The sequence below is a fragment of the Bubalus bubalis genome, chromosome 21 (assembly GCF_019923935.1).
Source record: "Bubalus bubalis isolate 160015118507 breed Murrah chromosome 21, NDDB_SH_1, whole genome shotgun sequence".
NCBI classification, from domain to species: domain Eukaryota; kingdom Metazoa; phylum Chordata; class Mammalia; order Artiodactyla; family Bovidae; genus Bubalus; species Bubalus bubalis.
Genome location: NC_059177.1, coordinates 12,642,826 through 12,665,341, shown reverse-complemented (window position 1 = coordinate 12,665,341; position 22,516 = coordinate 12,642,826). Strand labels below are relative to the sequence as shown.

At 43.8% G+C, this 22,516-nt stretch overlaps 1 protein-coding gene across 4 annotated transcripts; it reads right to left on the bottom strand.

The window, feature by feature from the left end:
* Nucleotides 1–385: 385 nt before the first annotated feature.
* LOC102397454 (caspase-14) lies at nucleotides 386–22,356 on the bottom strand. Of its 4 annotated transcripts, XM_044933510.1 has the most exons (8): nucleotides 19,441–22,356; nucleotides 17,941–17,993; nucleotides 16,541–16,690; nucleotides 8,297–8,522; nucleotides 7,476–7,592; nucleotides 5,425–5,534; nucleotides 2,346–2,408; nucleotides 386–1,059 (listed from the first exon to the last, which is right to left on the bottom strand). In XM_044933510.1, exons 1-8 carry the CDS (start codon nucleotides 19,787–19,789, stop codon nucleotides 1,030–1,032), a joined length of 1,098 nt encoding a protein of 365 aa, XP_044789445.1. In that variant the 5' UTR covers nucleotides 19,790–22,356; the 3' UTR covers nucleotides 386–1,029. The 4 variants fall into 4 exon arrangements, with proteins under 4 accessions (XP_044789445.1, XP_006067421.1, XP_044789446.1 ...); XM_006067359.4 differs by having other exon boundaries at nucleotides 386–2,408; XM_044933511.1 differs by lacking the exon at nucleotides 2,346–2,408.
* Nucleotides 22,357–22,516: the final 160 nt, after the last annotated feature.

Genomic DNA, 22,516 nt, shown 5'->3' with positions numbered 1-22,516 from the left:
TCTTTATCTGTCTGCCACCTAGTTGTCCTACAGTTCTCTCCATGACCCGAACTTGCCCGTAGTGATCTGAGCAGGGTTCCAAAATAACTTTTCCCTCTGTTGTCCCAAAGCCCTCATTCCATCAGTTTAGTGGTAATGGAATGGTCCCTTCCATCCATCAAAAGCGTTCTGTCTTAAAACGTTTCTCTGTCATTTGGCATTTCATCTCTTATATTATTCATGCATTGAAATCCCAGCTTCACTACATGCTGTGATTCCGAACAACCTAACCTCTCCCAGGAAATAACAGTTGTTGATATTTCAGCTGATGCTGCCTCCCTGAAACAAGCCTCTGTGCCTAGAGGTCCTGCAAAACCCAAGTGAATAGAGAAGGCTCACCGGATGGTCATGTTTTATGAACCGGAGACATTTTAATGCTCTATACAAAACCAAAGCTACATATCAAATATCAGAACACAAATGCTTAAAAATTAAATCACATATATTTATACTTTAGAAATCACATTACCTAAAATGGACACAATGATCTCTGAAAAGGAGATAGGCCTGGAGATTCCAGACTGCTTCAGTTCATTTGGCTCTCAATCTTCAGAGCATTCTCACTATCCACCTGCATCCTCACATAGGCCCAACAGTCTTATGCAACTGCCAGCTTGAACCCTTAGGTTCAGCAACAGTCCCACCTGCAGGGTGTTCAGAAGCAAGTTCACGAAGCAGTCCAAGTTCACTGAAGTCCAGGGTGGTGAGTTCTCAGGGTCTGCTGAGCCAAACCTCCTTTCATACAGATGAGGAAACCGAGGTCCAGAAGCAGTCCAGAGTTAGAACAAAAGTTCGAATACAAAAATTCATGCTCAGTCCACAGCTTGTTACTCTAAAATCATTAGTCTGCATACAGTTTTCTTTATTGTGGGATGGGACCCAAGTTGCTCTCTGAAGAATACACAGTAGAAGGGAAGCACACAGAACGGAAGGGCATTGCAGACCGAAAGGGGAGACTGAACTCCGATACGATGACACATCCAGGAGAGTTCATCCATCCACTAAGCCACAAGCCCGGTTCTGTGAGACAGGATTATTAAGAGAGGGCGAATTACCAGGACAAACAGGCAGGACATGAGTAGTGTAGATTGAGCCTGATGGAGAAAGACCTGCAATATTCTCCTAGGGAACTTGGGGGGTATATCCTGCAGGCAGTGGGGAGTCAAAGGATTATGAACAATGGGATGGCTTTTATGAGAGGATTTCGGGGAAACTCAGGTTAACTCCCAACTTGTTGAGTAAAAGCAGCCATGAGACATGCATGTATGTGGGGATGAATGGCAGCTGGCTAGATATGCAAGAGGCCAGGTCTGTGGAATGGGTAAAATAATTAAAACACAGGGATCAGTCACTCACTAAAACCTTCACTGCATGGCCTCTCTGTGTCCTAAGGCGCGGACGGAAGCTAGGATATAGCCATGAGTGAGACACACAGCCTCTGCCTCTTGGAGCTCATGACTAAACTGGAGAGGGAGAGAAAACAGGCACTAGAGAGTCATTTCAATGCTACAGAAGAGGAGCAGAGAGTCTCTGAGCACTTAGAAGAGGCTGACCTAGCAGGGGAGCTATGGAAAGCCTCCTTATGTAAGTGATGCTTGAACCAAATTCTAAAGGATGGCAAGGACTTACCTGTGTGGGGTGGAATAGAGGGTTCCAAGTGGAGAAGACAGCAGCTCAGAGGTGAAAGGAGCAAGGAGGAAGGTGGGAAGCAGGTGCAAAGCAAACACACAAAGGCATCAAGGCCCAGAGTGATCCAGGTTAAGACCCGAGAATGGCTTACGGATTCCGAGAGATCAGACTGGCTACAGACAAGTCTGGGGAGATAAGGCACAACAGAGGACGAGACCACACCCAGCAATCCTCGCCTAAACCAAGAAAATAAGCCTTAACACCAGCACCAAACGGGGGGTGCAGAGGGCGGGGTAATCAGCAAGAGAAACGCGGGATAAAACCAGTACACAAACGGAGCTGGACGTCCGTGTTTTGGTTAACAGTTCAGGAAAGTGTTTTTTCAGAAAACAGTGATCGTAAAAAAAAGAAAAAAAAAAAAAAAAAAAAAAGACTTACAAGTATCAGGTAGGCAGACTTAAATCTTAGAAAAATTATATATATATATATATACACACACACACACACAAAACAAACTGAAGAAACATCAGTGACAAGAATAATGCAAAATGGTAACCATTAGTACAATGCTACAAATGCTCATAGCTCTTCACAAACTGTGTTGCAAAGCAGTCCTTGTTTTTTGAATCATCCTTGTGTCAAAAGTATACAAATTTTGTTAAAGTTGACTCCGTTACCAGCGATACTTTTACTGGTTGGTTACACAGATTAAAGTTGCGGTGCACCACTCTGTTATTCACCTGTAAGATAAAAGAACAAACTGTCCAGATGAACTGTAAAGCCCTCAAAAGCCTCTTAGTAAAGCCCACAGAAGGTGAAGGCAGAATTCTGACCGCATCAGGAAAAGCAAAGGTCACCCACATCCCAGCGAAGGCAGCGCTGTGGCTGGAAAGAGCACTGAAGTGTGCACAGCGTGCTCAGTCGCTTCAGTCGTGTCCCACACTTTGCAGCTCCATGGGCTGTAGCCCGCCAGGCTCCTCTGTCCATGGGATTCTCCAGGCAAGAATACCGGAATGGGTGGCCAGGCCCTTCTCCAGGGGATCTTCCTGACCCAAGGTTCGAACACTTGCCTCACGTCTTCTGCATTGGCAGGTGGGTTCTTTATCACTAGTGCCACCCAGGAAGCCCAAGTGTGCACAGACCTGGGTTCAAGTCTCAGCCTGCCCCTGGTAACATCAGGCAACCTTCTCTGAGCCTTGGTAACTTATGGTACACCGAAAGGATTGGGTTATGTGATGTCCAAAGCATTCAATAGCTCTATGAATTCCAGGGCTGGTTGTAGGCTCACCTACATCTGCTGCCTCATGCAGCTGTAAGGGCCTTTCACGCAAAGGTCACATCACATTCGTTTTTGGACTTTCTTGCCAGTGTCTACTCAGCAAGGACTTTAAAAATGAAAAGTGTTCATACCATATGACCCAGCAATTCCACTTCTGGGTATATATTGGATAAAAGCAAAAACACTAATTTGAAAAGATATATGCACCCCAATGTTCATATAACATTATTTACAATTGCCAAGGTATGGAAGCAACCTAAATGTCTATCATCAGATGAATGGATAAAGAAGATGAGGTATGTACACACACACGCACGTGCAAACACACACACACACACACACAGAAATACTACTCAGCCATAAAAAAGTGAAACTTTGCCTTTTGCAGCAACATGAATAAACTTGGAGGGTATTATGCTAAGTGAAATAAATCAGAGAAAGATAAATACTGTATATCACCACTTTTAAGTGAAATCTAAAAAATACAACAAACTGGTGAATTAAAAAAAAAAAAAAAGAGGGAATTCTCTGGCAGTCCATTGGGTAAGACTCTGTGCTTCCACTACAGAGGACATGGGTTCAGTCCCTAGAATGGGAACTAAGAGCCTGCATGCCGAGTGGCCAGAAGCAGACTCACAGCTGTAGAGAATAAACTAGAGGTTACCAGTGGGGACAGGAAAAGTGGGGAGGGGCAAAATAGGGCTAGGGGTCAAAAAGAGTTCTGGAACTGAAGACGTGTGTGAAATGAAGAGTTATGGAAATGAAGATGTGTGTGAAACATGTGAAAATTGTAAAGCACTATGGCACCCCACTCCAGTACTCTTGCCTGGAAAATCCCATGGATGGGGGAGCCTGGAAGACTGCAGTCCATGGGGTCGCTGAGGGTCGAACATGACTGAGCGACTTCATTTTCACTTTTCACTTTCATGCATTGGAGAAGGAAATGGCAACCCAATCCAGTGTTCTTGCCTGGAGAATCCCAGGGATGGGGAAGCCTGGTGGGCTGCCGTCTATGGGGTCACATAGAGTCGGACACGACTGAAGTGACTTAGCAATAGCAATAGAATTTAAAGACTCTTTCATTAAATTAAAAAAATAAGCTTTCAATTAAAAAATGAATGATGTTCAAAAAAGACTTAATGAACACCATTTGGCAAAACAATTTTTCAGTTAGCCTAACTAAAATGGATTTCTACTTAGGTTAAATCTGTCTTTATTATTATATTCTTGAAACGCTGACAAGAAACTATTTTATTAAAGAGAGAAATTGAATAATACAAGAGATTTGGGAATATGGTTGGAATGACTGTCAAAATCGTATTTCTTCCCTTTAACATTCCCCCCTCGCCAAAAGCTTACCTCAAAATGAGGTGAAAAAGAATTTTGAAAGCTCTTAAGCATCATATGTAAAGCATTAACATTATATTTTTTTAAAGAAATAAAAATTGTTACCGTACCTTGGGAGGTAAGAAGTAAGTTTGTTTAGTAACTAAGTTGTGTCTGACTCTTTGTGACCCTGCGGACTATACCCCTCCAGGCTTCTCTGTCCCTGGAATTTCCCAGACAAGAATACTGGAGTGGGTTGCCATTTCCTTCTCCAGGGGATCTTCCTGACCCAGGGATCGAACCTTCTTCTCCTGCATCTCCTGCATTGGCAGGTGGATTCTTTACCACTGAGCCACCTGGGACGCTCCTAAGGAGTAATACTGCGTGATTGTGATTAAGGCATGAACTCTAAAAGCACTTTGTCTGGACTAGAAAGCCCAGGCTGCCACTTTCCTAGCTCTGCATTTGTAACAGGGGATGGGAATCAAAGTACCTGCCAGAGGGCTGTTGAAAAACTTAATGTATTAATATCTGTCAGTTGCAAGGAACAGTAACTGGCACAGAGTGAGCTGTTCAGAAGGTGCGAGTACTGCTGTTCCTGTGCTCATTTACAAGCTTTTCTAGTTAGCTCTCTTCAGAGATAAAACGCCCAGATTAAGAAGAAAATAACTCTTTAATCCTGATATGGTAAACCACTATCATCAGGCCCTCCTCCAAACTACAGTGTGTATATAAATCTGCTATAATTCCTGACCCCTCATTCATTCACTGAACGTTCAGTACTGGCTACAAGCTGGGTAGACAAATGTAAGATAGTGTTGGTCCTCAAAGAAGCCCTCTGGTTCTCCCCTCTTCCTGGGGGAGATAAATCAGGCTGGCAGGACCATAGTGTAGGCAGAACTTACAAGCTTGCTAATAGCCAACTCACTCGTGTTCCACTGAATGAAGGGTCACCGTCCGTTCTCCATTGGCGCCTGGCTCAGCCATGACTTCTGCCACAGCCCTCTAAACTCACCAGCCCACTGGTTACAGGCCACTCCTGAACCCCCTCATGCTTTCACGGCTGAAGGCAATCTTCTCATGAAGATGTTTTCATCAAGCGCGTTAGCTTTAGACTGGATGGAACGCGTGTTCACTTGGGATCTACTCACTATGGTGAAGAAGTCAGCGAGGTGCCACTTATTCCCATACTGCTTAAAGACTTCAGTCATCTCCTTGATCATCACAGAGCCAGTGCGGGGATCCCGTAAAGCGACATGATCTATCAAGGGAAAAAAAAAAACCACTTCATCCATTTTCCCCCTCTACTTGTAGCAAACTTGCTCTTTGCTCCATAGTTAAAACCTAGAAAATGGCTTTCAACTGATAATACAGAAACACCGGCATTATGGAAAAGAATCTAAAAAAGAATATATGGGTATGCTTAGTCGCTCAGTTGTGTCCGATTCTTTGTGACCCCATGGACTGTAGATTGCCAGGCTCTTCTGTCCATGGGGATTTTCCAGGCAAGAATACTGGAGTGGGTTGCCATGCCCTCCTCCAGGGGTTCTTCCCAACCCAGGGATCAAACCCAGGTCTCCCTCATTGCAGGTGGATTCTTCCCCATATGAGCCACCAAGGAAGCATTAAGATGGGGAATCCCCAAGGACAGAGGAGTCTGATGGGCTAAAGTCTATGGGGTCGCAAAGAGTTGGACACAACTGACTGACTAAGCAGAGACAGAAGACTTGTGTGACCAATTGCACACAACCTCTCAAGAGGAAACTTTTAAATATGCATTTTTTATCTAGCTTCAAAGTTTTCAAATATACACAAAAGTGGGAAGCAAAGTTGAATGACCACCCCCAAATAATCATCCCTCAGATCAGAGTTATCAGTTTTTGTCATATTTGCTTTATTTATCCCCTTTCTGGGCTTCCTAGGTGGCGCTGGTGGTAAAGAATGCCTGCCAATGCAAGAGACATAAGAGATGCAGGTTCAGTCCCTGGGTCAGGAAGATCCCCTGGAGGAGGGCGTGGCAACCCACTCCAGTGTTCTTGCCTGGAGAATCCCATGGACAGAGGAACCTGGCGGGCTACAGTCCTTGGGTCGAAAAGAGCTGGACACACTGAGTGACTTAGCACGCATGTGCACATCCCCTTTCTACTTTTTTATTGCTGACTTTTGCTCTAGCATTTTAAGCTAACCCTAAATATATCCATATGGAATTTATTTGGGGGTATTCAAGGGTTTGACTAATGAAATTATGCTTATTATTCGATTGAAAAACACAAAATATGTCTGTATAGTGTGGAAGGAATGTGAAAATGGCACCCTCTCATAGTAAACCTGGGTTGGAACACAATAAAACACAGGACATGTTTGCAACATCAGGGTATGCAAAGGTTTCTTACAAAAGGCATAAGCCATGAAAGAAAAAAGTCAATAAACTGGAGTAAAAACATAAAATGCTTGCTTTGCAGCAGGCAAGAATTCTACTACTGAACCACCACTGAATGCTTATAAAACTTTTGCTTTTTGAAAGACATCTTTAAGAAAAGGAAAAGCCAGTCACAAAGTGGGAGAGAATATTTGTAACTTGTACCAGAGAAAGGACTAGTATTCAGAATATATGTAACTTAAGAAAGCAACCCAGTGCAATACCAGGCAACAGGAGATGCGTGAATGGCCAACAGGCACGTGAACAGATGGTCCAAAAAAGGCCATACAAATAGAAAAATATTCTTATTTATTTTTTTTATTTTTGATCATGCCACTGGGCTTGTGGGATCTTAGTCCCCAAACCAGGGATTGAACCTGTGCCCTCAGCAGTGAGAGCAGAGTCCTAACCACTGGACCACCAGGGAGGTTCCTCATTCTGAAATAACCAGTTACTACCAGGCTGTGTGTCCTTGTTGGGCACTGCATGACTTCTCAACTTAGGCCACCACAATGGTGCTTGGTCTTTCTCCCATGCATATCAATCTATAAAGCACAGATAATTTTTTTAAGAAAGATTTCTGGGAAGGCACTGGTGATCCTGTGGTTAAGACTCTGCACTTCCATTGCCAAGGGCCCAGGTTCAATCCAGGGTCAAGGAACTAAGATCCCACAAGCCTCACAGAGAGGCAAAAAAAAAAAAAAAAAAAAAAAAAATCAAAAATCAGTAGGAATAACCTAAACCCTCTGGATGAATGTGTGTCTTCAAGCCTCACTATCCTACCTGCTTGGGTAGGATATACAATGAAATAATCACTGAATGTAGGCAGCCTCTTCTTCTCTGATCCATCATCCAAGTCCATGGGTTCATCATCTGTTTCAACACCACTGTCTCTTCTCTCTGTTTTTTGAGAAATGAAAATACAAACTACAATAATATACCATTGACATGAATAACCTTTAATAAAAGTCACAAGAAGCTTGTATCTCCACAAGAGAAATAATTAAAACCAAAGTTACATAAATCAGAAATTAGTCCCACAAGCCAACTAGAATCACATGAATATGGGACATCCCCCAGAAAATTGTCCACCTCTCCCCTAGAATTTGAGACTCTCAGATACACCTAATGATTTTAATGGCTTAGACCTTCCTCAAATCCCATGGATGGAGGAGCCTGGTAGGCTGCACTCCATGGTGTCGCTAAGAGTCGGGCACGACTGAGTGACTTCACTTTCACTTTTCACTTTCATGCATTGGAGAAGGAAATGGCAACCCACTCCAGTGTTCTTGCCTGGAGAATCCCAGGGAGAGAGGAGCCTGGTGGGCTGCCGTCTATGGGGTCTATGCAGCAGCAGCAGACCTTCCTCAGACTAAATTAACCATCCTAACCAGGTAGGCTGTCACTCCATCCCTTTCTCCCAGCTCAAAGTCCCTAGTATGCTATATAACGTAAGATACATCAGCTAAGGGTCTGATGTATCTTCAGTTATATTATTTAATATAATTATTAAAAAATAATTTTTTAAAACTCACTTTTCTTTCCTCAATCATCAACATGAGAATTTCCTGGAAAGAGAATGATACAAAGACATCTCCACTTACCTCCTCTGCAGGCCTGGATTATAAAGATTTTTGGTTTCTCTTGAAGTGCTGGACAATTTTTATTGTTAAACATTTCAAAAATGTCTTCCAGGCTGACTTTTTCACCATCTTTCATTTTGATAAAACCTTCTTCTCCATGGGACATAAGAGTAACAAGGCAACAGCCAATGTCATCTTTAATTTCATTTAGTTCATCACGAAATGATGTTATTTTTCCAAGTAAGTCCTGTAAAATAGGATAACATATTAAAAAAGAACTGGAAGTAGAAAAAAACAGAAATCCCAGAGATGGCTTCTTCACAAGGTGAATCAATGAGATGACAAATATGAAAATACCTACATCTCTTGTAATGTCAGTATGACTTATCACTTCCCTTTTGGTTTCTTTCAGACTTCGTATGATTTATTCTTTTATCAATGGTGGTTCTTGTTTGACAAAATTATGGTGCTTCTGATTCTCTACCACAAAACATAAGAAAACTACAGTTCCCCAAAGAATTAATGTATTTAAATGCTACATTATTAACTTATTTTATTGATTTATTTTTAATTAATTAATTTATTTTAATTGGAGGCTAATCACTTTACAATATTGTAGTGGTTTCTGTCATACATTGACATGAACCAGCCATGGGTGTACATGTGTTTAACTTATTTTAATATAAAAATTATTTTATAAAATTAATACCCTCAGTAAGCTAGAAATGGCAAGGAATGGAGGAGTCTACCCAATCATATCCACTTGCCAGAATCTATCAAGAGGCATCAGCAGAATCAATGCCCCTATAAAGACAAGCAAGAGAGGAATGGCTGCTCTCACCATGTTGTAACAAAGATCCTGGCCATTTCAACACAGTACAGCAAAAGTTAAATGAAGTATAAATACTGGAAACAAAGACTCACTGCTGCTAAGTCACTTCAGTCGTGTCCGACCCTGTGCGACCCCATAGACGGCAGCCCACCAGGCTCCCCCATCCCTGGGATTCTCCAGGCAAGAACACTGGAGTGGGTTGCCATTTCCTTCTCCAATGCATGAAAGTGAAAAGTGAAAGTGAAGTCGCTCAGCCATGTCGGACCCTCAGCGACCCCATGACTGCAGCCTTCCAGGCTCCTCCATCCATGGGATTTTCCAGGCAAGAGTACTGGAGTGGGGTGCCAAAGACTCATTACCTACAGATAATATGACTTTCTAGAAATATATTCAATTAAAACCTACTAAAAGTAGAGATCTGCAAGTTGACCAGATACAAACTTAATTTACAAAGATCTCAGTTCAGTTCAGTTGCTCAGTCGTGTCCGACTCTTTGTGACCCCATGAATCGCAGCACGCCAGGCCTCCCTGTCCATCACCAACTCCCGGAGTTCACTCAGACTCACGTCCATCGAGTCAGTGATGCCATCCAGCCATCTCATCCTCTGTCATCCCCTTCTCCTCCTGCCCCCAATCCCTCCCAGCATCAGAGTCTTTTCCAATGAGTCAACTCTTTGCATGAGGTGGCCAAAGTACTGGAGTTTCAGCTTCAGCATCATTCCTTCCAAAGAACACCCAAGGCTGATCTCCCTCAGAATGGACTGGTTGGATCTCCCTGCAGTCCAAGGGACTCTCAAGAGTCTTCTCCAACACCACAGTTCAAAAGCATCAATTCTTCGGCGCTCAGCCTTCTTCACAGTCCAACTCTCACATCCATACATGACCACAGGAAAAACCATAGCCTTGACTAGACGAACCTTTGTTGGCAAAGTAATGTCTCTGCTTTTGAATATGCTATCGAGGTTGGACATAACTTTCCTTCCAAGGAGTAAGCGTCTTTTAATTGCATGGCTGCAGTCACCATGTGCAGTGATCTTGGAGCCCAGAAAAATAAAGTCTGACACTGTTTCCACTGTTTCCCCATCTATTTCCCATGAAGTGATGGGACCGGATGCCATGATCTTCGTTTTCTGAATGTTAAGCTTTAAGCCAAATTTTTCACTCTCCACTTTCACTTTCATCAAGAGGCTTTTGAGTTCCTCTTCACTTTCTGCCATAAGGGTGGTGTCATCTGCATATCTGAGGTGATTGATATTTCTCCCAGCAATCTTGATTCCAGCTTGTGTTTCTTCCAGTCCAGCATTTCTCATGATGTACTCTGCATATAAGTTAAATAAGCAGGGTGACAATATACAGCCTTTACATACTCCTTTTCCTATTTGGAATCAGTCTGTTGTTCCATGTCCAGTTCTAACTGTTGCTTCCTGACCTGCATACAGATTTCTCAAGAGGCAGGTCAGGTGGTCTGGTATTCCCATCTCTTTCAGAATTTTCCACAGTTTATTGTGATCCATGCAGTCAAAGGCTTTGGCATAGTCAATAAAGCAGAAATAGATGTTTTTCTGGAACTCTCTTGCTTTTTCCATGATCCAGCGGATGTTGGCAATTTGATCTCTGGTTCCTCTGCCTTTTCTAAAACCAGCTTGAACATCAGGAAGTTCACAGTTCACATATTACTAAAGCCTGGCTTGGAGAATTTTGAGCATTACTTTACTAGCATGTGAGATGAGTGCAATTGTGCGATAGTTTGAGCATTCTTTGGCATTGCCTTTCTTTGGGATTGGAATGAAAACTGACCTTTTCCAGTCCTGTGGCCACTGCTGAGTTTTCCAAATTTGCTGGCATATTGAGTGCAGCACTTTCACAGCATCATCTTTCAGGATTTGGAATAGCTCAACTGGAATTCCATCACCTCCACTAGCTTTGTTTGTAGTGATGCTTTCTAAGGCCCACTTGACTTCACATTCCAGGATGTCTGGCTCTAGGTCAGTGATCACACCATCGTGATTATCTGGGTTGTGAAGATCTTTTTTGTACAGTTCTTCTGTGTATTCTTGCCACCTCTTCTTGATATCTTCTGCTTCTGTTAGGTCCATACCATTTCTGTCCTTTATCGAGCCCATCTTTGCATGAAATGTTCCCTTGGTATCTCTAATTTTCTTGAAGAGATCTCTAGTCTTTCCCATTCTGTTGTTTTCCTCTATTTCTTTGCATTGATCGCTGAAGAAGGCTTTATCTCTTCTTGCTATTCTTTGGAACTCTGCATTCAGATGCTTATATTTTTCCTTTTCTCCTTTGCTTTTCGTTTCTCTTCTTTTCACCGCTATTTGTAAGGCCTCCCCAGACAGCCATTTTGCTTTTTTGCATTTCTTTTCCATGGGGATGGTCTTGATCCCTGTCTCCTGTACAATGTCACGAACCTCAGTCCATAGTTCAACAGGCACTCTATCTATCAGATCTAGGCCCTTAAATCTATTTTTCACTTCCATTGTATAATCATAAGGGATTTGATTTAGGTCATACCTGAATGGTCTAGTGGTTTTCCCTACTTTCTTCAATTTAAGTCTGGATTTGGTAATAAGGAGTTCATGATCTGAGCCACAGTCAGCTCCTGGTCTTGTTACAAAGATCTAGAGTTCCCTAATTACCCAGGAATAAAACATTTAAACTGGATAAAGGAAAAGGGATCCTTTGAAGGTCATAACAAAAGTAAAACATTACCTAGGAATAAACCTAACAAGAAATGAACATTATCTAAGTGAAGAAAATTATTTAAAAAATCTTCAGTGAAGAGGCAACATAAAATATGACAGCCTCAAGTTTCTGATCGAGATGACTCAATACTATTAATTTGTCAATTAACTCCAAATTAATCTCTAGTCAATGTCATATGAGTTAAAACCTCAAGGGATTTCTGTGAAACTGGATGGTTCTCAAGGTCACAGAAAACAGATGCTCAGGAATAGCAAGGTACTCAAGAATAGCAAAGAACATTCAGAAGTAAAAAACAAAGGCAAACAAATAAAAACAAAACAATGAATGGGAGATCGATCATCTCAGCTGTCCAAAAGCACTATAAAATCAGGGTGAACAAAACACGGATATAGCAGCATGCTGCTGCTGCTGCTAAGTCGCTTGTCTTGTCCAACTCTGTGCGACCCCATAGACGGCAGCCCACCAGGCTCCGCCATCCCTGGGATTCTCCAGGCAAGAATACTGGAGTGGGCTGCCATTTCCTTTTCCAGTGCATGAAAGTGAAAAGTGAAAGTGAAGTCGCTCAGTCGTGTCCGACTCTTTGCAACTCCATGGACTGCAGCCTACCAGGCTCCTCCGTCACCAGCATAAGTATAAACAAATATATGAATAGATATTTTAGAATCCAGAAATCAATCCAAATACACATACAGGGATTTAATATATGACAAGAATGGAATTTCACATATGTGGGGAAAGGATGTACCACCAACAAATGAGAACTGGCTTGGAAATAAAGTTAGACCTGCCACCTCACTGTTTCAGTGAGCAGAAGGCTAACCTTAACTATAACGATATTATAGAAAAATAATTTAAAAATTTTTTAACTGGGGGGCTTCCCTCTTGGCTCAGTGGTAAAGAATACGCCTGCCAATGCAAGAGATCAGGGTCTGACACCTGATCTGGGAACTCCCATGCCAAGGAGCAACTACACCCATCTGCCACAACTACTGAGCCTATGCTCCAGAGCCCGGGAACCCCAGCACTGAAACCCGCAAGCCCTAGAGCCTGAGCTCTGCAACAAGAGAAGTCACAGCAGTGAGAAGTCCAAGCCCTGTAACCAAAAGTAGCCCCGCTCACTGCAACTAGAGAAAGCCCGCACAGCAACGAAGACCCAGGGCAGCCAAAAATAAATAAGAAATTTTAAGCTGGGACATCATGGAGTTTAATCAAGACAGAAAAACCAAGAAGCTGACAAAAAGAAAGACTGACGAGTTTACAGCAAAAACTTCCATATGACTTGAGACAACAAAAAGTCAAAAGGCAAGTAACAAGGCAGGAGAAAAATATCTGCAGTCTATTTTGTCTAAAATTCGGGAAAAAGAACTACAGAATAAGAAAAGAAAATCCAGTAAGAAAAAGGGCAAAGGATATAAACAGGTAACTCACAGAAGGGAAAATAATGACCAAAAGATGTTCAACCATGCTACTACAGTCAAGAAAATGAAAGTGAAATAATTTTACCAGTAAGATTGCTAATTATTTACAAATAAATGTTGACAGGATGTAGAGAAAGAAGTTACTTCTGGACCTTTGGGAGAATAAACCAGAAAAACATTGGCAATTATCTGTCACCTGAATGGAAAAGATGGATTTAAAAAAAAAAAATCACATAACACAGAAGAAATTCTGGTACAATCCATGGAAAACATGAAGGAGCCTGCTTTTAACTTTGAAACAAAATCTAAATTTATCGAGTACTTTCTATCGGCCAGCTATTATCCTGAGAACTTTAACATAAAGCAGTTCATTTCATCCTCACCCCAGCCCTACATAATAAATTAGAGAGAAGAAAGCCGTCCATTAATTTCAGGCAGAATTTCTAGACAATTACCCTGCTATGGACATTTTGTGTCAGGAGGCTGTCCTGTGCATCCTCATATGTTCAGCCACACCCTTGGTTCTACCTTGGCATCTACACTAATGCCAACAGTACCCTCCAATGATGAAAAACAAAAACGTCTCTGTGCACTGGCATGAGTGCACGCTGAGTCATGTCCGACTCTGTGATCCCATGGACTGTGGTCCGCCAGGCTCCTCTGTCAGTGGGACTCTCCAGCCGAGAATACTGGAGTGGGTTGCCATTTCCTTTTCCTGGGGATCTTTCCAACCCAGGGATCGAACCCGTGTCTCTTGTGTCTCCTGCATTGGCAGGTGGGTTCTTTACTGCTGTGCTACCTGGGAAGCCCAAAAATGTCTCCAGACAGTGTCAGAAGTAGCCCCCAGGGGGCACAAAGTCACCCCCAGTGGAGGATTAGACTAACAACTGGTAAGAGATAGGACTCCACCTCTGTTGGCCTGTGCTGTTTTCCTGGTCCTCCGGCTATGCTGTTCCTTCATATTCACTAGCAATGACTCCTGGGGTCTATGAAGGACTCTCCTCTGTTATTAATCCAAAACATGGGCAGGGCTAGACCTGGACTCAGCTGCAGTCAGAGAGGTCACAATGAAGCTCCCACCCATCCACCACCGCTCTTCCCCTTCATCTTCTTCTCTGTCATCTAGTTAAATCACAATGCAGTTTTGCCCAGGGCTCTCAGTAATCCCTCTCCATACCTGCTCAATGCAGACTTCCAAAGAAAAAGCAAGGAGAGATAAGAAAGCCTTCCTCAGTGATCAATACAACGAAACAGGAAAACAACAGAATGGGAAAGACTAGAGAGCTCTTCAAGAAAATTAGAGACACTAAGGGAATATTTCATGCAAAGATGGGCACAATAAAGGACAGAAACGGTATGGACCTAACAGAAGCAGAAGATATTAAGAAGAGGTGGCAAGAATACACAGAAGAACTGTACAAAAAAGATCTTCATGACCCAGATAATCACGATGCTGTGATCACTCAACTAGAGCCAGACCTCCTGGAATGTGAAGTCAAGTGGGCCTTAAGAAGCATTACTACAACACAGCTAGTAGAGGTGATGGAATTCCAGTTGAGTGATTCCAAATCCTAAAAGATGATGCTGTGAAAGTGCTGCACTCAACATGTGAGCAAATTTCGAAAATTCAGCAGTGGCCACAACTGGAAAAGGTCAGTTTTCATTCTAATCCCAAAGAAAGGCAATGCCAAAAAATGTTCAAAATACTGCACAATTGCACTCATCTCACAGGATAGCAAAGTAATGCTCAAAATTCTCCAAGCCAGGCTTCAACAGTATGTGACTGAAAACTTCCAGATGTTCAAGCTGGATTTAGAAAAGGCAGAGGAACCAGAAATCAAATTGCCAACATCTGTTGGATCATCAAAAAAGCAACAGAGTTCCAGAAAAACATCTGCTTTATTGACTATGCCAAAGCCTTTGACTGTGCGGATCACAACAAACTGTGGAAAAATTCTTAAAGAGATGGGACTACCAGACCACCTTACATGCCTCCTGAAAAATCTGTATGCATGTCAAGAAGCAACAGTTTGAACCACACATGGAACAGCAGACTGGTTCCAAATTGGGAAAGGAGTACATCAAGGCTGTATATTGTCATCCTGCTTATTTAACTTATATGCAGAGTACATCATGTGAAATGCCAGGCTAGATGAAGCACAAGCTGTAATCAAGATTGCCAGGAGAAATATCAATAACCTCAGATATGCACATGACACCACCCTGATGGCAGAAAGTGAAGAAAAACTAAAGAGCCTCTCGATGAAAGTGAAAAAGAAGAATGAAAAAGCTGGCTTAAAACTCAACATTCAAAAAATGGAGATCATGGCATCCGGTTCCATCACTTCATGGCAAATAGATGGGGAAACAGTGGAAACAGTGACAGACTTTATTTTCTTGGATTCCAAAATCACTGTGGATGGTGACTACAGCCATGAAATTAAAAGACACTAGATCCTTGGAAGGAAAGTTATGACCAACCACAGCATATTAAAAAGTAGAGACATTTACTTTGCCAACAAAAGTCCATCTAGTCAAAGCTATGTTTTTTCCAGTTGCCATGTATGGATGTGAGAGTTGGACTATAAAGAAAGCTGAGCGGGGAAGAATTGATGCTTTTGAACTGTGGTATTGGAGAAGACTCTTGTAAGTCCTTTGGACGGCAAGGAGATCAAACCAGTCAATCCTAAAGGAAATCAATCTTGAATATTCATTGGAAGGACTGATGCTGAAGCTGAAACTCCAATACTTTGGCCACCTGATGCAAAGAGCCAACTCATTGGAAAAGACCCTGATGCTGGGAAAGATTGAACGCAAGAGGAGAAGAGGATGACAGAGGATGAGATGGTTGGATGGCATCACCAACTCAATGGACATGAGTTTGAGCAAGCTCCAGGAGTTGGTGATGGACAAGGAAGTCTGGCATGCTGCAGTCCATGGGGTCGCAAAGAGTCGGACATGACTGAGCAACTGAACTGAACGGAACATGACAAAAGCTCCTATATCCATAAGGGAAGCTCGGTTAGATTTCATCAGGACATTCAGGTCCATCGCTCAGCAGGCCCTGGTTCTAACCAGGTAATAAAACTCATTTTTTTTTAAAGAAGAAAAGAAGATTATAATATCCAAGCTACAAATTTTCCTTTTCTTTTTTTGCCATGTCATAGGGCATGTGGGATCTTAGTTACCTGACCAGGGATCGAACCCGAGCTCCCTGCAGTGGAAGCACAGAGTCTTAACCAATGGACCACCAGGAAAGTCCCAAGCTACAAATTTTCACTTCTGTTTTTAACTTGGTACCATTTTGTCAGGATCGATGCACAACGTCAGTTCGAACTTGCACTCCTTAAGCCAATCCTTCATCAGTAGGACATCCTGGTGAGCTCCTGGCCTGTTCTTCTTCACACACATGAGGAAGGCCTTCCGCCTGCCACTTAGGTCATAACGGTACTGTTTGCAAGGAAAGCCAAGAAACAATGTTAAAACCAAACTGAATCCAAATGTGCCTTATATGTGAAACGAGTTTAACACTGACTTCCTCTCTCGTCATGACTTCCTTTATAATTCTTTCAAATACCTTTGTCAAACTTGGACCAACAGGCCAATCTCATCTCTAAATTCCTATACATAGCCATAACTACGTTTAAGGAAAGTGGCAAATGGTAAGTGACATAACTACACGGTGTAAGGAAAACACAGTTATGGAAATCCAGAAGGTGGGGTATTCTACAGGACAAATAACCTGGCTTCGTCAACAAACAAGAGAAGAGGTTAAAGGAAAGGTATCGTAAATAAAGAGTGTTAAAAGACAGACCTTCAAATGTATTTGTTTGAATCAGAGCCTAACTCAAGCAATCCAACTGTACAAGGCACTGGAAGCAGCCAAGGACATCTGTAGGCTAACTGCATCTCTACCTAGACGAGGGAATTTGTTTCTAGGCTTGCTAAATACATACTCAAGCATTGTATGTATGAAAGTGATAAGATATCCCAGTGTGGGAGAGGGTTGCTTTAAAATAACAGGGTCGAGGGAGCAGATGAAACAAGATTGGCTACATTGCTAATTGTTGAAGTAGGGCTCTAGGAAGGCGGGGCTGGAGTTTGGGGATTCATTTTTCTCTTCTACTTTAGCTTATGTTTTAAATGTTCATAATAAAACAAACAGAAAAGAGTCAGAAGCCAGCAATTTATGTAGTTGCGCCAGGCCATACAACCCACGGTGCCCTGATGTGTAAAATGGAGATACTAACCATACTTACCTAATTTGGTTCATGCATGCAAAGTGGTTTTAACTGGCGAATATTTCGCTTTTTCTATTTATAACAGAAAGCAGAAAGATGTGACCACTTGAGACAACCACACAGATGTTCATTTTCAGCCCAACAGAAGCAGCACAAAAACCATTCAAATGGTGTCTAAATACTATCTGAACTGATTGTGTGCGTGCACTAAGTTGCTCAGTCGTGTCCAACTCTTTGCAACCCCATGAACAGTAGCCTGTCAGACTCCGCTGTCCATGAGGATTCTTCAGGCAAGAATACTGGAGTGGGTTGCCATTTCGTACTCCTGGGGATCTTCCCCACTCGAGGATCTAACCCACGTCTCTTGCATCTTCTGCATTGCAGACGGATTCTTTACCACTTGAGCCGGCAGGGAAGCCAGCTAACGTGCAGCATTAGAATAAAAGTCCAGATACTTACCAATTCACCGTCCACACAGTCATAGCTTCTCTTTAGAATCTTTCGTGGAATCACTGAATGAATTTTCGTGAAAAGACAAAACAGAAAAGAGCATTTTTTTTTTCACTTTTCTCTTTTTAATTATGATCTGTAGTGGTTCCTGTTAACAGAAAGCAACTCCCAAGAAAACCAGTTGCCTCTTTCGTTTTGGGGCCCAGCAGGCTTCAATCTCGTTTCAGAACAGGTTTCCAGGATCGTGAAAACCCTCTCCCCAACTCATGAGAATGGAAACTTAACAGAACTCCTTTAGTCCTCAGTCAGGTTCAGAGGCAGGGAGAGGCAGGCCAGAGATGAAAAGGATAAGGACCAATGAGCACTACTGAACATGAACCTCCAGAAAAGGAGACCAAGGCTCTGATAAAGAGACAAATGAAGTTAAAGACCCCATTTGATGTTTTAATTAAACAAACTTAGCATTCAAGTATTCTGGAGGCATCTACAGTGTGTAGTCATGATACTGTGTAGTTTGGTTGGTTCTGAAAAACCAAAAAAAAAAAAAAAACCACCCACTTTACCAAGTGCAAGAGATTCACAGTCTAAAGCATGATAACTGAGCATGGAGAGACAGTATAAGAGCTGTGCAGATGCAGTCAAGGGAGAATCAAAGGCTTCCTGGGGCCAGTATGCTACCCACAGGCCATGTTTTGTGGTGGTTTACGGTGGTCACCCATTACAAATTCAAATGTCAGCAAAGCAACATACTTGGAAACTCAATCAGATCATAAGCACAGGAGAACAGACCCCAGCCATAGTATATTTTGGTGTGTACCTCAACACGCCCAATCTAAGTGCTGCTTTCTCTTTCTCCTTCTCTTTCTCACTCTTTCATCTCTCTACATAAGTATACACAAACTGCCTCATATTATACACACATACAGTTATTAAATTTACCAGGGGAAACCCTAATCTCCCCCAGCCTGTTACCTTTCTTACTCCTAAACCACATTTTTCCAGATTTATGGCAAATGTTCTTCTAACGGTGTAATCCAACACTGAGTTTCTCACTGCATCATCTAAAAACCTTCTCCATCATAACCACCCGGAGGTAACTGTTCAAAATGCACCTCAGTCTTGCTGAGTCAATCTGGATTTCTCAGCCCGTCCCAGAATGGTAAACCCTGATGGCTGCTTTGGACTGGTCACTTGGATTCCGTGCCTAGGAACGATCTCTCTTCTTCCCGCTGAATCCCGGGCTTCCACCCTCCGCCGCGGGTTCTCTCCGTCCCTCGAGGCCCTCGTCCTTCTTGCTCCGCCTCACTGATACTCGGTCCCCCGCCGCTCACCTGGGCTCCGGGGCCAAACCCGGCCCTCACCTAGGGCCCTCCCCTCGCCAGTCTCCCCCTCCCTAGGTCAGTACCCACCCTACCCCCGCCCCTGCCCCAATCCGGGAATCCCCGGGCGGCAGGGGCCAAACCCCGCGGTCCCGAGCACCCCCTCCTCCGGGAATCCCCGCGCACTCACCAGGGCAGTCGGTGGGGGCGCTCTGCCAGCGCGGCAGCAGGTCTGCGCGGGGTAGCAGCTCCAGCACCTGGACAAGGACGCGCTTGGCGACGGCCGCCGGGTAGTAGTGCTTGGCAAGAAGCTTGGCCAGCCCCGACGGGGTGTGGCCCTCCAGCTCCAGCTTCACCTGGCTCACGGGCGGCTCCACTTTCTTAAGGTGGTCGCGAAAGCTGCGCAGCTCCTGCGAGGAAAGCAAGTCCAGGGTCTCCTGCAAGCGGCTCTGCAGCTCCTCTGTGGCCGGCGAGATCTTCGGAGGCGCCGGCTGACCGTCTGACCCCGAGCGCCGGCCGCTTCCCAGGCTCCCCTCCATTGTCCCCCAGCGATGCTGAAGCTCCCGGGCAGAAGAGACCTATCTAAACCCTGCGCGCCACACACGCCTCCCGCTTCTCCTCTTTGTTTTGAAAACTGGAGGCGTTTCCGCTCGCCCAGCGAGCCTGACCAGGGCGGCCTGGAAGCTCCCGCCTTCCCCGCTTCGGCCCAGGCCCCGCCCCCGACCCGGAGCCACGCCCCACCCCGCCCACAAGAGCTCGTCCACGGTTTAACCCTTGGAGCCTGGGATGGGAAAGCTGAGTGGTTCCCACCCTGCAAGGCTCCTACATGGTTCTCTGCCTTGGCAGCACGTTAGAATCGCTAGGGGGACTTTTGACATTACTCACGCCCAGGCCACAACCTAACCTGATTACACTAGACCCTCTGGGTGGCCGACCCAGGTACTAGTGGTTTTTAAAGCTTCCCAGGTGATTCCAACCTGCAGCCAAGTTTGAGAACCACCGATCTTAGAGCGTCTATCAGCTACCTAAGCCAGTCCCCAAAGAGCAGGGGGAAAACTTGGAAACTGAAAAAACACCTACAGATTATAGAATCGGGCCAGCTTTTTTAGGGGACTTGGTGACAAAACTAGTTTTTTTAGAGGACCTGGTGACAAAAAAACTAGTAATTTGAAGGCAGTAAGATGTCGGAAATGCACTGTTCAGCCTGAGGGATGTGAAAGGAGCACTGCCTTGGGGAGCACTTCGCAGCTTTGCAACCACCCTCTTCCTCCTAATCCTCGGTTCCCTGACTTGATAGGGCTCTCAGGCAACGATGACTCATTTAAACCATGGTCTGCCTCAAAATTACTTACCCTTTCAAACAGTTGGTGAAAGAATCTCAGGACTTATGTGAATCGTGACTCAATTAAACCAACTGTAAACAATCATTTTGGAGACCATCAGAGAAACTGTGAATATGGGCTGGGTACCGAACGATAAGCAAAAAAACTGTTAACTGTTTTTCTGGTGGGGTAATAACATGGTATTTACTGAAGAAAAATGTCCTTGAATTTTAGAGATGCATATTGAAATGTGGAAGGGTGAAATGGTATGATGCCTGGGATCTGCTTTTAAAAGCTTCATTGCAGAATAAAGGAAGTAGTGGGGAGAGGGGAGAGACAAGCAGCAGTGAGTAAACTCTGATGATTGTTCCATTTGAATGATGTTGAGTGAGGGGCAGTGTACTATTTACTTTTTTGATTGATTGAGCTGTTTCATAATATACTCTTGGAAACAGTATAATGCAGCTTGAAAGCTTGGCTTCAGTCCTTTTTGCCTCCTGCCTTACTAGGCCTTATCTCTAGCTGCCAGATGACTGTTTACTCCCACAAAGCCCCGCCCCAAAATAATTTGCTTTAACTCTGGGGCAGATAAGAACGAATCAATTTTTTTTAATTAAAAAAAATAAAAAGGAGGTGGGGTGGGCACTGGGCAGTGTTTGCAAAGTCAGCTGAAGCTCACTACCCACTTCCTGCCTGAACCTCAATACTTGTGGGAGACAGTGGGAGCGGAAAAAAATTCTTGGAGCCTGGGATATGCAGACACCAGGGGCCTTCACTCTTAAGAGTCAGATTTCGTAAAGGCGAATCTCAGTTTTACCCCACTTTTAGAGAAAATGAGATGATTTCGCCAAAGTTTAAGATGATATGCCCCCAAAAGAAAAAATGAGGAGCGGGGAAGGGGACTCTGGTAGCTGAAATTCATCAGTGTGTATAAGATGAGCAAATTTGTACCTGATGAAGCCTGCACCTCTGGGCCTCATCTCTGCTCCTCCCCTCCCAAGTCCCTGGCAGGGCCCTCACTGGCTCTAGGCTCCCAGAGCCCAAGATGAGGGTTGGTCAAGGGAGACTGAAGAGACCAAGAAACCTGAACACCTTGCCTCAGAGGCTAAGTAAGTCCTTAGGCAGCAGACGCCCCATCCATCATCTGGGTTAAGCTGCCTGCCCTGCATTCCTGCCCCAAGTCCACCACTGCCACCTCTTAAGTACTTCCCGCTTGCCCCAGCACACAGCCTCACACACACAGCGCGCCAAGCACTGGTGGCTTAGGTACCACTAGACTAGGATCCCACTTCCCTCTTCTGTACTCCTCCACATAGTATAACTGTGCATAGGGCATCCTAACCTTAAAATATAAACTTAAACTCGGAAATCCAGACAGAGAGAAACATGCAGGAGAAAGCATTGTGAAGACAGAGACTGGTGTGATGAAAGCCAAGAATTGCCAGCAACCACCAGAAACCATAAGAGTAATACCACCAGTAACACCACTCCGAGGCATGTACACGAGGGAAATGAAAATATATATCCACACAAATGATCCGTACAGGAATGTTCATAGTAGCGTTATTCCTAAGTGCCAAAACGTGTTCACAATTCACATATTCATCAACTGATGAATGGATAAATAAAATAGGCACACAATAGATTATTTGGCCATAAAAAAGAATAAAGTATTGAAGATGCCACATCATAGATGAACTTCCAAAATGTTATGCTAAGAAGCCAGACACAAGAGACCACGTAAGAAAGACTACATGAGACTATGTTGTATTAGTCCCCTTATAGGAGGTGCACAGAAGAGGCAGATTTATGGACAGAAAGCAGATCCGTGGCCGCTGGGCTTGGAATGAGGGTTCACTGTAAGTAAGAGCTCTTCCTGGAGGTGTGAATGTGTTCTAAAACTGACTTGTGCTGATGGCTGCAGCAGACAGTCAAGTTACTTTA

Coding starts and splice junctions, on each gene's coding strand:
- LOC102397454 (XM_006067359.4), bottom strand. CDS start 19,789: ATGGAGGGGAGCCTGGGAAGCGGCCGGCGCTCGGGGTCAGACGGTCAG. Junction 7,593..8,296: donor AATCCAGGCCTGCAGAGGAG/GTAAGTGGAGAT, acceptor CTCAAAAAACAG/AGAGAAGAGACAGTGGTGTT. Junction 2,409..5,424: donor TCGCTGACTTCTTCACCATA/GTGAGTAGATCC, acceptor TTTATCTTACAG/GTGAATAACAGAGTGGTGCA.